The sequence below is a fragment of the Lates calcarifer genome, unplaced genomic scaffold, assembly GCF_001640805.2.
Source record: "Lates calcarifer isolate ASB-BC8 unplaced genomic scaffold, TLL_Latcal_v3 _unitig_2351_quiver_1365, whole genome shotgun sequence".
Classification (NCBI taxonomy): Eukaryota; Metazoa; Chordata; class Actinopteri; family Centropomidae; genus Lates; species Lates calcarifer.
Window position 1 is genome coordinate 1 of NW_026116158.1, and position 13,892 is coordinate 13,892.

At 47.3% G+C, this 13,892-nt stretch overlaps 2 protein-coding genes across 3 annotated transcripts; one reads left to right on the forward strand and one right to left on the reverse strand.

Moving 5' to 3' along the window:
- Positions 1 to 1,173: 1,173 nt before the first annotated feature.
- Positions 1,174 to 7,486, forward strand: LOC108892702 (dyslexia-associated protein KIAA0319 homolog; the record flags this gene model as incomplete). The annotated part of the gene is given in 16 exon segments (XM_051068041.1): positions 1,174 to 1,229; positions 1,487 to 1,814; positions 1,927 to 2,153; positions 2,247 to 2,398; positions 2,707 to 2,866; positions 2,940 to 3,087; positions 3,166 to 3,314; positions 3,420 to 3,570; positions 3,720 to 3,859; positions 3,941 to 4,100; positions 4,193 to 4,329; positions 4,853 to 4,975; positions 5,071 to 5,075; positions 5,077 to 5,162; positions 5,248 to 5,339; positions 5,526 to 7,486. Coding segments are annotated over 16 exon segments (2,272 nt in total), but the record flags the coding sequence as incomplete, so codon positions are not given.
- Positions 6,419 to 13,583, reverse strand: LOC108892704 (succinate-semialdehyde dehydrogenase, mitochondrial). Of its 2 annotated transcripts, none has more exons than XM_018690404.2 (11): positions 13,058 to 13,583; positions 12,168 to 12,251; positions 11,389 to 11,559; positions 10,507 to 10,623; positions 10,181 to 10,324; positions 9,956 to 10,099; positions 9,715 to 9,873; positions 9,470 to 9,633; positions 9,323 to 9,381; positions 8,858 to 9,099; positions 6,419 to 6,635 (listed from the first exon to the last, which is right to left on the reverse strand). In XM_018690404.2, the coding sequence occupies exons 1-10, from the start codon at positions 13,343 to 13,345 to the stop codon at positions 8,888 to 8,890; spliced, it is 1,542 nt and encodes a 513-aa protein (XP_018545920.1). In that variant the 5' UTR covers positions 13,346 to 13,583; the 3' UTR covers positions 6,419 to 6,635; positions 8,858 to 8,887. The 2 variants fall into 2 exon arrangements, with proteins under 2 accessions (XP_018545920.1, XP_018545921.1); XM_018690405.2 differs by lacking the exon at positions 6,419 to 6,635 and having other exon boundaries at positions 7,114 to 9,099; positions 13,058 to 13,300; positions 13,391 to 13,583.
- Between the last annotated feature and the right edge of the window lie 309 nt (positions 13,584 to 13,892).

A 13,892-nucleotide genomic window follows, 5' to 3' on the forward strand; every position in this document is an offset into this window, starting at 1 on the left:
TTCGTCATGAAGTTTCACAGTGCTACAAACCAAAACAGCAACTTCTCCGCTGCTCTGCTCTCCTCTGTGCTGACCACAGCTGGTAACGACACAGGTGACAACACACCATGACAACAAACAGGTAAAAAGAACGAGACACAAAACGATCAGAGCGAGATGCTAACCCACCACAAAGGTGGAAAAACGACCAGGAAGAGACACCTAGCAACAAAGACACTGAACAGCTAACACAAAGTGATGTAAAAAGACCGCAAAGGGATATATTTAAAAAAAAAAAAAAGACCATTAAGAGATACACAAAGACGCAAACTAACGCAAACCGGCCGCAAGGAGACAAAAAATCCAAAACACCAAGTGACCGCAAAGAGACACAATAAAAGCTGCATAGAGTTGTAAACGGGCTACCACTGCTTTATAATCTGTTAAATCAGGGACCCCAGCTCATGTCAGAGACACTTTAGTCACAGAAACACAAACAATGAAGATAAAAACGACTAAAACTGTAAATACGACCAAAGGACAACATTACAAGAGAAGGCTAACGCTAACGCTAATGCTAACGCTAGCGAAATAGTTAGCTCGCTAGCTTACCTTCCTGCCGTAGGTATCAGCGTCCAGCCTGATCCGTGTTTGACAAAAACCGCTCCAAAGCTTGTTTCGGCGTCCAGGCTTCTTCTCTAAAACACTTCCAACAGTGTTAACGACGCAAACGTTGGTTTTCTTCCGTATTTTCGCTCATATTTCCGACTTCGTTTCACCGCCGCTCCGTGTACCTGGACACAGTTCACAACAATGGCGTCACACGCCAGCCAACATCGCCAGGCAGACGCTGATTGGTCGGCGAATTTGCCTAGCGCTGATTGGTCGACTGAGCCGCCAGCAGCAACTTCTGATTGGTCAAAAAAACTGTAAACAGCGGAAGTTACCCTAAGGCTTTATCCAATGGAGAAGCCCAGGCTGTTGTGTTTTGTGTGAATTCTTGCGGCGCTACCGTAAATGTATGAATGTAAAAGTAAAATAGTGCAGAAAATATGAAGGTGAAGCTCTTGATTACTTTCTGCCAAAGCTGACATGAGCCAAGCTGATTTTATTAACAAGTCCACAGAGAAATATAAGAGTAATGTACTGCACTTAAAGATAACATGTAAGTTACAGTGTGTGTGTTTGTTTCAGACCACAGACTGACCATGTGGAGAAAACATTCCTGCTGCTGCTGCACAGTGTGGAAGGTACAAACATCCACCAACATCATTAAAAGGATGATTTTAATCTTTATATAAATTCTGATGTTTTTAAAGAGTTGTTTACAGTTGGTTCTGGTTTCACCTGTAACTGTACTGTGCTCCTCAGAGTAACTTATCTCTCCCTGAAGATCTTGTTTAGTTTTTGTCTCTCAGTGGTTTGACTTCTCGTCTTCTTACAGTGATGTACAGGTCTACTACCATTTGATTCAGTTTTTTCTAATGTTCCGATGTTTCTGTTGCAGCTGTGGTGGCGTCTCAGTGCTGGCAGGGGGCGACCTTCTCCGAGGCTGTGGTGTCCCCAGCGGTGGAGAGCAGTGGTATCATGCGGGTCCCTGGCGTGTCGTCGTTGCCGCAGTGCGTGGCGGCCTGCTGCGACCTGCCGGTTACGACCTGGCCTGGCTGTTCGAGGGCGCTGCTACATCCTGAGCTGCCAGCAGAGGGAGAACTGCCAGCCCAGAGAGAGACCCGGGGCAGACTCGTTCCTGGCCTTCCTGCGGAGGGCGTCCCGCAGACCCTTGTGCTTCAGTCTCTGGTGAGAGGGGAGCCGTACCGAGGCCGCTGGAGGCCCCTGTCACGGACCTCTGAGGCCCCGGGGACCTGGAGGCTCTGAAGGATCTCGCCCTCTTCGATGGGCCCCGGCTGGACTTCTCTGACCCCGGGATCCTGGATGTGGAGTATTCAGAGGGAAGCCAGGAGGAGAGGGAGGTGGTGGTTCAGAGGCGGAGACGACGACCAATCAGCCGCCTCTGAAAGGAAGAGACGGGCTCAACCAATCAGAGGCAGAGGATGGTCCAGAGAGGGGCCGACGCAGAGCAGCGTGGCCCAGATTAGAGCCTCCTCAGGGGGAACATGAGCCGGGGAGAGGAGGAGAGAACCAGGAGGCCGGCGGATCCTGCTGCAGAGAAAACAGTGAGTGATGGCATGAATCAGCTTGAAGACTGCCTTTCTTTCACATCGAAAACACAGCCAGTGATTTGTTTGTGTTTGTTGGTTTTTTTACAGACCAGACCACAAAGCAGCATCATGTCTACATCACTGACTCCATCAACACCACAGACTCCACCCAACAGGACCATGTGAGGACTCCAGCTCTGTCTCCTACCACGCCTCACTGGCCCAGCAGCACCACCACACAGCCAGGTACACCTGACTGTGTGAGCACACCTTTAACAAACACACAGACACAAACAGCTTGTTAAAGTTACAGAGCTTCTCTCAGAGGAAACCAGAGCTGTCTGAAAATAATAAAATGATTCTTTCCTTCAGCTGCTGATCAGCCTCTGAATGATGTCTGATGGGAAAACCTGCACAGGTGCTGACTTACAGTTACACCTGAAGCTTCAGTTTCCCCTGAAACCTACAACTGGTACTGAACACACACACACACCGCACACACACACCAAAGTTCAGGTTTTCCTTTAAGATAATCATTCTAATAAAGACTCTGTCTTTGTGTCCACAGACCTGGGTGAAGCTGCTCCAGTCGGCAGCCAGAGCTCCACCCCCCACCACTCCCCCCCCATCCAGAGCCGTGACCTCTGACCCCACCACCACCTCAACACTGAGCGCCGTCCCTCCAACCACGACCTCACCCTCTGCTACGACTGCTGCTGCTGCGTCTGGTAAATTTATCGCTCTGATAAAATTCACATTCACATGATGAACTCCTTTAAACAAACCCGTCTGTTTACTCAGTGTCAGAGGGCAGGGGGTCAAACCGTGGTCCGGTGGCTGTCGTGGGTCCTGACAGGAAGTTGCTTCTCCCTGTGAGCAGCTTGTTGCTCAATGGCAGCGGCAGCACCGACGACCGTGGCATCGTCAGCTACCACTGGGACGCCATCAGGTGGGACACAGGACAGGATGTTTCTGAGTCTCACTGTTTGAAAAGATTTAACCACGACTCACCTGTGGATTTTTACAGTGGTCCTCCTGGGTTAAAGCTGGAGGACGTGGACCAGGTGGTAGCCACGGCGACAGGTCTTCGCGTCGGGCGCTACACCTTCAGACTGACGGTCTCTGACCAGGAGGGGGCGACAGACAGCGCCTCACTGACCGTCAGGGTGCAGGAAGGTGAGCGAGGTTACTGATGTTTTACAGATAAAACCATGAACCAATAATAATAATGTGTATTTGAACCCTGCAGTGATCATTAAACCTCAAACCTTCGTCCTGCAGCCACGAGTCTTCCTCCGGTCGCTCACGCCAGCGGCAGCCACACTCTGACTCTGCCCAACAACTCGCTGGTCCTCCAAGGCTCCGTCACCGACGGAGACCAGACTCAGGTCCACTTCCTGTGGGTCAGAGACAGCCAGAGTCCGGCTGCCGGGGGTCAGTGTAAAATACATTTACTGTGCATCGTCTTTATTAAATAAATACAAAATAAATAAGATCAGACTCATTAGAGTCGATCAGATTCAGAGTTCTGAATAACGTGTGTCAGGAGGAACATAAGAACTAGTCTGACGTCTGTCTGCAGGACGTCCTGTACGGCTCAGAGACACAGGCCTCTCTGTACCTGGCCAACCTGGTGGAGGGCACCTACCTGTTCCAGCTGAGGGTGACCGACGCCCAGGGGCGCTCCAGCACCGCTACGGCCACCGTGGAGGTCCGACCAGGTAGGACAGAATCTCAGACTCTGAGGGCTGGAGGGTTCAAATCTCAGAGCAGTGAAGTGTGTCCCTCCCGTGTCTCCGTAGAGCCCGGTGGGGGGGAGGAGGTGGAGCTAGAGATGCTGGTGTCGGTGTCTCAGGTCAGTCTGGCTCAGAGGGACACGGTGGTCCGACAGCTCGCCGCTCTGCTGCACGTCCTCGACAGCGACATCCAGGTCCGAGCGCTGCAGGGACACTCTCACCTCAGGTACTGACGAACTGCTGCACTGACTGGTTCAGAGATCCAGATCGCTCGTCCCTGACCGTGCTCTGTTTGTCTCTGTGGATGTGGATCTGCAGCACGGTGTTGCGGTTCTCGGTGTGGGGCTCCTCGGGGCCGCTCTCCGGCTCCAGGTTGGTGGGTCTGCTGAGGAACCAGCTGCTCAGAGAGAAGAGTGACTACCTGCTGTTCAGAGTCCTGAGGGTCGACACCGTCTGTGAGTTCACTGCACAGACCAGGTCCAGGACCAGTTTCTGTCCAGACCAGGTCCATTCAAAGTGTCTTTCCTCCTTAACTTTGGGAAATCAAAGATATCACCTTTACCTTTGATTAACTCTGTGAGATCTGATGTTTAATCAGGGACTACAGCTGAAACCAGACCAGATTCTCTCGTCACAGGAACCTGAACTGTAAAAAATCTACTTTTCAACCACATTAAACATCTTGAATCCTTCAGCTCTGATGGTACAGTGTGGACCCATCATCATTACTCATGGTTTTCCCTGATTATTCTCTTTAACTGACAGAAAAGATGATGCCAATAACAAAAACACAGAAACACTGCTCACACATATTTCTCTATCTGAGACTCAAAGTCCAGATCAAACACAGTTTCAATGTTTAAATGAGGTTAAATGCCCAAGAAGAATAAAATAAAGAAAGATCTTAAACATCCCTGAGTCCTGCTCCTGATGCGGATCTGGACTGAGTTTTCCCTGTGTGTGTGTTTTCTCCCTCAGTGTGTTTGCTGCGCTGTTCAGGCCGGGGTCAGTGTGATCCGGTCACTAAGGAGTGCACCTGCGACCCCTTCTGGACCGAGAATCTGATCCGCCGTTACCTTGGTGACGGAGAGAGCAACTGTGGTGATTATACTTACTGATGATCTTTCTTAACTGGAGGTTTGATTTCTTTACAGCAGTGACTGAGCTAACAGACGAGTTGATTCTGTTTGTTTCAGAGTGGGAGGGTTCTCTACGTCATCCTGACCAGCTTCATGCTCATGGTCTTCATCCTGTCAGTCAGCTGGACCTTCATCTGCTGCTGCAAGAGGTCCACACACACTCACACACACACACTACACGTTCATACAGAGTCCTGTTATTAATCCAGGTGATAACGTGTCGACTGTGTTCAGGAGGAGACAAACCAAAGTGAGGAAGAAAACCAAATACACCATCCTGGACAACATGGACGAACAGGAGCGGGTGGAGCTCAGGCCCAAATTCAGTGAGTCGCTTCAGTAAAGGTGTTGTCGCTACGTAGCCAACGTTAGCATTAACATCTGTTTACTCACCAAGAGCTCCAGTGACAGTCCGTCCTCTGAGCAGGGCTGAAAAGGCCTTCAAATTAAAAGCACAAACATCTGATCGTATGTTCAGGATGCTGAGGATGAAACGCTCTTCCTCTGTGCAGGTATCAAACACCGCAGCACGGAGCACAATTCCAGCCTGATGATGTCCGAGTCGGAGCTGGACAGCGACCAGGACACCATCTTCAGCCGGGACCGACCCGTCCGCAGCAGGAACCGGCTCAGCGTCCAGGCCGCCCGCAATGGAAATGCCTTCGGATGACGGGATGGCCGACCTCCGCTGAGAGAGAGAGGACGCTGCTGGGATGTCTGCCCCCGGTAGCAGGGAGAGATAAGGCTTCTGAAAGTTTGAAGGACTTTATCCTGTGCTGTGAGCTCAGTAACATGAACCAGGATTTAAAGGTTGCAGGACAAACCTGCCCCTCCTTTAACAGGATGTAAAGGTGGGAACAACGGGACGTTTGGAGGACACTTTGAAACAGGACCGTTTTTACAACCTGTGTTGACGTATTCAACGCTGAAATACAGACTTTTAAGGACAGACTTAAAGACAAAGACTCAGACATTTTGGGAAACCGTCATCCCCAGGACCAGAGGAGATGGATCATTTCATCCAGTCCAGAGGAAGGTCCAGGATCAGCCAGGCTCAGCACAATGACTGGAGGCAGGAGGAAACTGCTGGTGTAGCATTATCCACCTTCCAACTCCAAATCTTTGTGATTTACATGTTGCATCTTGTTAGCTAACAGGCTAATCACCAGGCTGTCAAAGAGCAGGGTTCGTCGTGACTGAGGAACTAACTTAAACTCTAATTCATTGGACCTCTGATCTCAAGAACTAAATCTGAGCTCAGAGGACCTGGACGCTAACTCAAAGCTCACAGCCTGAAATATAAACTCTCAGCTAAACTTACTGCTTAGGTTTAGGGTTGGACACAATTTACCAGCACTGACAGATCTGACTGATACACCAAGACAAAAAGAAACAAATCAGAAGGTACTCCTTCAGTTTTTTAATTTTCTCATTAATATCTTTAGGCAGAAATACAAAAATCAACTTAAACTACGACAAAGTATAGAACAATTAAAACCAATTACACTTTATATTAGAAACACAATCTGCTGTACAAACCAAGCAACAGAAGAGTCAGTGCTGAACAACAGTGGACGGTCATTTACTGCTCTGATATAATCATCTGTGTGTGGCTTCAATTTCTGGAAAAAAGAAAAACCCTCATCAGGTTTCTGTTGGAGGAAATATGAGCCCTGGTTATCTCCACATTTCTAAATCTGTATCTCCAAATTATGAGATCCCTACTCACAGTTACATCATCTTAATATAATGACAGTTAATGTCAAACCAGCTGTAAAACTGAAAAATCCTGTTCATGTCAAATCAGTCTGATCAGACTCGATCAGCTCGACCAGTTAGACTGATCAGTACTGAACCGAAACCACAGTTCTGTTGTTCAGCACTGATAAAAATCAGAACTCAGCTCCCTGTGCTTTAACTTCTCTCTGAGGTTCAGAAAAAACCTGCTCATTCATCAACACAGTAACAAGGTATCTGTTAAACTACTATATTACAATAATGGATGACATCTTTTAATGGTACTCAGTCCTTTATCTTTCGCATTATCATTTATCTCTTCCAGAAAGACTCGGTGCATGCAGACATGACGTTCACATCAGGTCACGCATTCAACATGTTTATTTATTCATCAACACGTTTCAGCAATACTGATCTCTAACAGATTACTGTATGTAAGGACTTGAGCTAAGGTTCACAAAGTAACAAAACTAACACACTGTCAGTTTTGTATAAATGGCACAGATAATGAATAATGGCCTAACTGTGATGTTTGAAATTATTTTTGGACCCAATCTGAACATGTCTCTATCTGTTCCATTATGTAAGCATATTGAAGTATTTTAATCATTACAAAAATACGGTTTTTACAACAACATGCCTACTACAGGACATCAGGACGTTCAGTACAAACACAATGAATGTACAAAAATCTTTTGTGCTTTTTAATTAGTTTTCTCACAGTAAATGAGTCTTTTGTACCACAGTCCAGAGGGCAGCTTCTTTTCTGTCTGAAACTAAATTCATGTGCTTCTGTGGAAAGTTGTTGCTTTGTGGGAAGTTTAAAAAATAAAAGGTCAATCAGATGTTTTTAAGATTTTTTACCATGGTGACAGAATACTAGATGCTGATTGGCTGGAAGCTCATTACTCTTTGATCTCATGTAACTTCTTAACCAACATTCTAAACTGACAGTTTGCTAAGCCCCTCCCTAAACAGTCTTTGTCCAATCACAGCTTAGCAACTGTAACTAGGCACAGGCGGAGAGTCGTGGTTGGAATTCTGACTGAAGAGTTTGGTCTAGTCTTTTTAATCATCTTTCTGATAACCAAAGAGAAAAACTGTAAAGAATGGCTTTAACATGAGTCTGTCTGCTCTGCTAACGTTAGCATGCCTAACTAGCTTATTAAAGCAGTAACAGAGTGTTCCTTCCAAGGATGTTTATTAGCAAACTACATTATTTTGTGCGGTCAGATGTAGGCTAGATAGCCACAGTGTGGGAGCTGGTCCTGGGTTTGAGTTTGGGTTAAAATTAGTGGATCTGGTCTGGTCTTTATTGAATTGGGGGACCTTTACCTGAGACGACTTTGCATTGTCAAATCTTTTTGTCTTGTAAAAGTAAAAATTATTGTTTGAAAACGTGAACAATAAAGCATTAATCTAACCTTTGTTTTGCTTGATTGTGGTAAAATAACATTTTTTCCAAGGAGGAGAAAGTTTGTCAAAGTTAAGATTTAAACAGGACATTATATTTTGATTGGTGGATAGAGACTGTGGTATAACGTCATCTAGCCAATCAGAAATGAGTATTCACCCAGATCAAAACATAATCATGTCATGTTTGGTTGAACATGTTTCAGTCTGAACTAAAAGACAAAGACGGTCAGCATGAAGGAATTATTACAACTGATGCTGTTCAACACACAGAAAATAATTATTGCCTGAAATGTTTTTTTCTTATTCTACATATGAGCAGTTTCTTAGGAAAAGGCAACGTATGAGAAAATAAGAGTCACTTCCTGCCTGGTCTCAGAGCTCCGCCCCTCCTCACATCCAACGATCAACCATTTTACTTTGCCTCTGAACTAAACCAACCTGACGTGAATCTGAATGTCAGACGGGATCATTTATGATTCCTACATAAGCTCTAACTAAAACTGTCACTTTAGACTTTAATTAACAGCATTAATTAACAGATTAGTTGACCTGCGTGGTCACAGCGAAACCTCCTCATTTAAAGGGTTATTTCATGTTGTCAGGGGAATTAACATTAACAATAAATCAATTACAGCCTGAATCTACACTTACAACCACGTTAGTGATTACTCCCTTCATACGAGTGTCGTACCGCTGGATGGGGGCGCCACTCCGTCCTGGTTCAGGGTTTGAGGCCTCCGAAGCACATGTACTTGATTTCCAGGTACTCGTCGATGCCGTACTTGGATCCCTCGCGGCCCAAACCGGACTGTTTGACCCCGCCGAAGGTGGCCTCCGGGGTGGACAGCAGGCCCTCGTTCACTCCGACTAACCCCACCTCCAAGGCCTCGGCCACCCGCCAGATCTGACTCACATCCTGCGAGTAGAAATATCCTGAGAATAAAAGAAACAGAGTTCAGAACCGAGGGAGTTTAACAAAACCCGAAGACTGTTTCAGTCCAGAGACTCCTCCATATGTGGTCTTTTTAAGGCAGGACGTCACAACATATTAAACCTGAGACTTATTTGATATCAGATAAAATTCTATTTTAACGTGTTTTTCCTAATATAACTTCAATTAACACGACTTGGATCCATTTTTACCGCAGGAGCTCACCTGCCAGCCCGACATTAGACGCGTTAGCGATGGCCAGAGCCTCGTCCTCGGAGTTAAACCTGTAGAACAGAAACAGGTTCTGGTTCTTCAGTGAACATCTTTCTACATGTACGATCAGTCTCAGTGTGAGGTGTAGTTTGTTCAGACCTGATGACGGGCAGCAGCGGCCCGAAGGTTTCCTCCTTCGTACAGAGCATCTCTGTGGTGACGTCTCCCAGCAGAGTCGGCTCCATGAACGAGCCGTCCAGTCGCTTCCCTCCCTTCAGCAGCTTCGCTCCCCGGGACACAGCATCTGAAATCTGATGGGCCACCTGAGGGACAGAGACACTCAGCGTTCAGGTAACAGCACCGACACACAGTCACCTGGACGTCAGGAGGACGCCGGTGTTCACCTTCTCTGCAGCTCTGGTGTTGATCAGCGGGCCCTGGGTGGTGTCTGGCTCTGAGCCGTGACCCAGACGGAGCTCGGCGTCCATCGCTCGGCCCAGTTTCTCCATGAAGCGGTCGTAGATCCCGCTCTGGACCAGGAACCGGTTCGAACACACACAGGTCTACAGGAGGGAGGAGGTGGAGGTCAGTGCAGTACCGCAGCCGGCCAGCAGGGCCCACAGAATCCAGGTCCTCCTGTCTTACCTGTCCAGAGTTCCTGAACTTGGAGGCCATGGCTCCACCCACCGCCATGTCGACATCAGCGCTGTCGAACACGATGAAGGGGGCGTGGCCTCCCAGCTCCATGGACGCCTTCTTCACAGTGTCAGCGGCCAGTTTCAGCAGCACCTGAGAGGAAACCACGACTTTAAACTGGGTCAGGACTGATGACATCACAGACTGAGGCAGGTGGTGCGTTCAGGTGTTTACCTTGCCGGTGGCCGTGGAGCCAGTGAAGGAGATTTTAGCCACCAGGGGGTCGGTGCAGAGGACCTCCCCGACCGACGGAGTCTTCTCTCTGGAGCAAGGAACCACGTTAAACACCCCCGCCGGGATCCCCGCCTGCTCCGCCAGCTACACACACACACACACACAGAAACACAACTTTACACACCACTTCTATGTTCTGGATCTCAGTCATTCGGGAGGTTCTGGGTTTGGGTCCAACAACATTTTATCAAATCCACTCAAACCTGAATCCTTCTGAATCTCATTAAACTAAAATCAAAGTCAGATTTCTGCGGCGTTGTACTGACCTCAGCCAGAGCGAGCGCCGACAGCGGCGTGTCCTCAGCCGGTTTAACCACGACCGTGCAGCCGGCGGCCAGAGCGGCCCCCACCTTCCTGGTGATCATGGCGCTGGGGAAGTTCCACTGTGAAACAACATGACAACATTTAACAACAGCCATGTTGTAGATGTTCATGTGCAGTAATACAGCACTGATCCTGAAAGCAGGAAGTCAGTTAGCATGTTAGCATGTTAGCTCTTCCTGTTGTCAGTGTGTTTCTGGTTAAATGTCTGAAATAAGGTCTGTGGTTTTAACACAAGCTCCAGACATTTTCAGGTTTTATTCTCCAACATAAAATGGGTCAGTAAATCCCCCACTCCTGATGTTTGAAGCTTTTACGTGTCTTAAAAAAGGCGGTTGCTAACGAGTGTCTAAATGAGACTACAGAGGTTGTCGGGGACGTTAACATGAAAACCCATCTACTCACCAGTCCACCTTTACAGCCTCGTTGTGTTTCTACTCACGCTCTTTCAAACTCTCACTAACTTTCTAAGAAGAAAGGCTTTTGTAGAAGAGCTCAGAGCTAAATGAAATGACCAGTTGGAAGCTTAGTGGTGGAGACGTTGACGTCATGTGACCGTGGTGTAGTTGGTTTATAGCCTAACATTAGCTTCTTACTTCAAACATCAGAACAGTGGTGTTCATCTGTGAAGATGATCTGATCAACTAAACCTGAAGGATCAGAAACTTTAGCTGCTCACTGTTTATTTTCTGGAATAATCCAAAACACTATGAAAAAATCCCACTGGCTTTTAGTGGCTGAAGCTAACTTCAGGTTGGACTACAGAACAGACCCTCAGACACTGTGGCAGTAACGGGTTCATCACTGAGCTGCAAACAGCTTCTTACCGGTGTGATGATGGAGGCGACCCCCACCGGCTGTTTGAGGAGGAGGATCTTCCGGTCTTTGGCGGGCGAGGGGACGATGTCGCCGTAAACTCGCCGAGCCTCCTCTGAGAACCACTCCAGGAAGGAGGCCGAGTACGCCATCTCCCCGAGAGACTCCCGCATCGGCTTCCCCTGGAAAACACACACACACACACACACACACACACACACACACACACACACACACACACACACACACACACAGAGTTTAAAAATGTTGAGTGAAATGAGGATAAAACACTTCCTCTCACACATGTTAATGTTAAAACTATAACATGTTCATGTTACTGTCAATGAACCACAGATCAGATCTCAGCAGAACCAGTTCCTCAGTGGATCATTGACAGCGTCAGGACGTCCTGTGTGACACCGACGCTGCTGTTAAAAGGTGAATATTTAAATACTGTGACTCAGATGAAAACCAGGAATTTTACTGAGCAGAGCACAGGAGCTGCTGGAATACCACTGCCTCCATCTGTCAGTGTGTCTGTGTTACTGTGTGGTACTTTTACTGCAGTAAAGTATCTGATTACTTCTTCCAGTCACACAGTAACACAGACACACTGACAGATGGAGGCAGTGGTATTCCAGCAGCTCCTGTGTTCTCAATGGAGTCTGGTATTGATATATAATGATGTTTCTGGTTGTTATAAAAAGACACTGAAATCTCACTTTCTATAATGTGGAACCTTTGATGATGTAGTTTGGGTGAACTGTGCCTTTATCTGCAGGATACTCACACACTCGAATGTGATCAGTTTAGCCAGGTCTTCTTTGTGCAGCGTCAACAGGTCGAACCATTTCCTCAGCAGGACGCTCCTCTCCTGCACCACATCAACATCAACAACAACAACAACATCAACAACAACAACAACAACAACAACTGATTGACAGTGAACAGCAGCTTTCAGTCCTGAGTTGCAGACAACAGTTGGACTTTGTCTTTCTGGAGGAAAATTAACCTGTTTAATGACAGTGTGTGATCATATCTGTTGGACAGGAAACTAATCACTCACCTGTTTGTGCAACAGCAAAGACGTGAAGTTAATGTTCTTACAGCCCCCCCCCCACCTGACCCCCCCACATAGAAACATCAAGGTTATTCAGCTGTGTGACGTGTTGACTGATAAATGCTGCAGAAATACACCTGCTTTTCAGTGAACGCCTTCACGCAAAACTCCGTTCAAATATTTCGCAGTTTAATGTCGCCATGTTTATTTGCTAATGTACACACTGTGTGAACTAAACGTGCACCTTCTCTGGGCTCTTCGGAGTCTCTCTTCACTTCGGGATATATGGGTAGTTAATGCTCTGAAAGCTGGGAGACATTTTTGGTAACAACCTTCAACACGTCCTCGTTCATGCAGCTTCCGCCCGAAAAACGTTCGGATGCAGAAAGCGATAAGAAACTAAAGTGAAAGTTGTGGTTTTGTGTAAACTGTGTGCTTCCTTGTGTATTTTGTTAGAGCCGAATTAAAGTCTGGTTCCAGTCAGTTGAGGAAATGTCCTCTGTTACATTGTTTTCGTGCTTTTCTTAGCGCACATGCAACATTTAGATTAAATTGGCACTTTTCCGCATGAAGTTCGGTTAGCCCGAGAGGAGGCGGTGCAGGCTCTGATCATTGCCTACCTTAGCGGAGTACTGCTTCCAGGAGTGAAACGCCTTGTACGCAGCGTCCACCGCCTGCTTGGCCTCAGCCGGGCCGCAGTCAGCCACCCGGGCTATCTCCTGCCCAGTGGCCGGGTCCAGGACGGGGAACACCGAGGCTGCGGAGACCCAGCGGCCGTCCACGTAGCCCTGCGTCCGGAGCAGCGGAGCGGTGACGTCCAGGCTGTAGCTTCTGTTCATGGCGGCGGAGAGGCCGGGGAAGACCTGCCGGAGGAAGCAGCGAGTCCTGAGCACACAGACCGCGGACATACCGGGGGTGAACGTGCAGCAGCTGGGTGTGTGTCAGACTCTCACTGAGCGGGATCCTGGTTTTATTTCTCCCCGCGGCTCCGCAGCAGAACCTCAGCCGATCTCTGTCGGTTTCAACTGGTCCGCAGGAGGAGGACGCGTTAACCACGTGACACCGCACAAACACAATGTCACAGCACTTTACCGGGTTTCCTCCGGGTCAGCGAGCAATGAACGATATAAAGAGGGAAAAAAACGAGTTAGTGTTTAAACAGAATAAATGAAGTGAAACAAAATTAATATTCACATTTAAAATTGACATAATTTGTAATTTTTGATTAAAAATAGAAAAATCAGAAGCTTAAAGCGAAATTATCATCAGATAAAATAAAAACAGTTCGTTTTACATGTGATGTAAATGAAACGTGTTAAAGTAAAAATGTTAATAATTCTGAAATAAATGTAATAAATGTTTCTTCATGTTGATTTATTATTCAAATCATTTCATTTCAGAAACAAAATGATCTTTGAAATGTTTCTTCTTTTCTTCTGTGAACAGTGAGTCAGG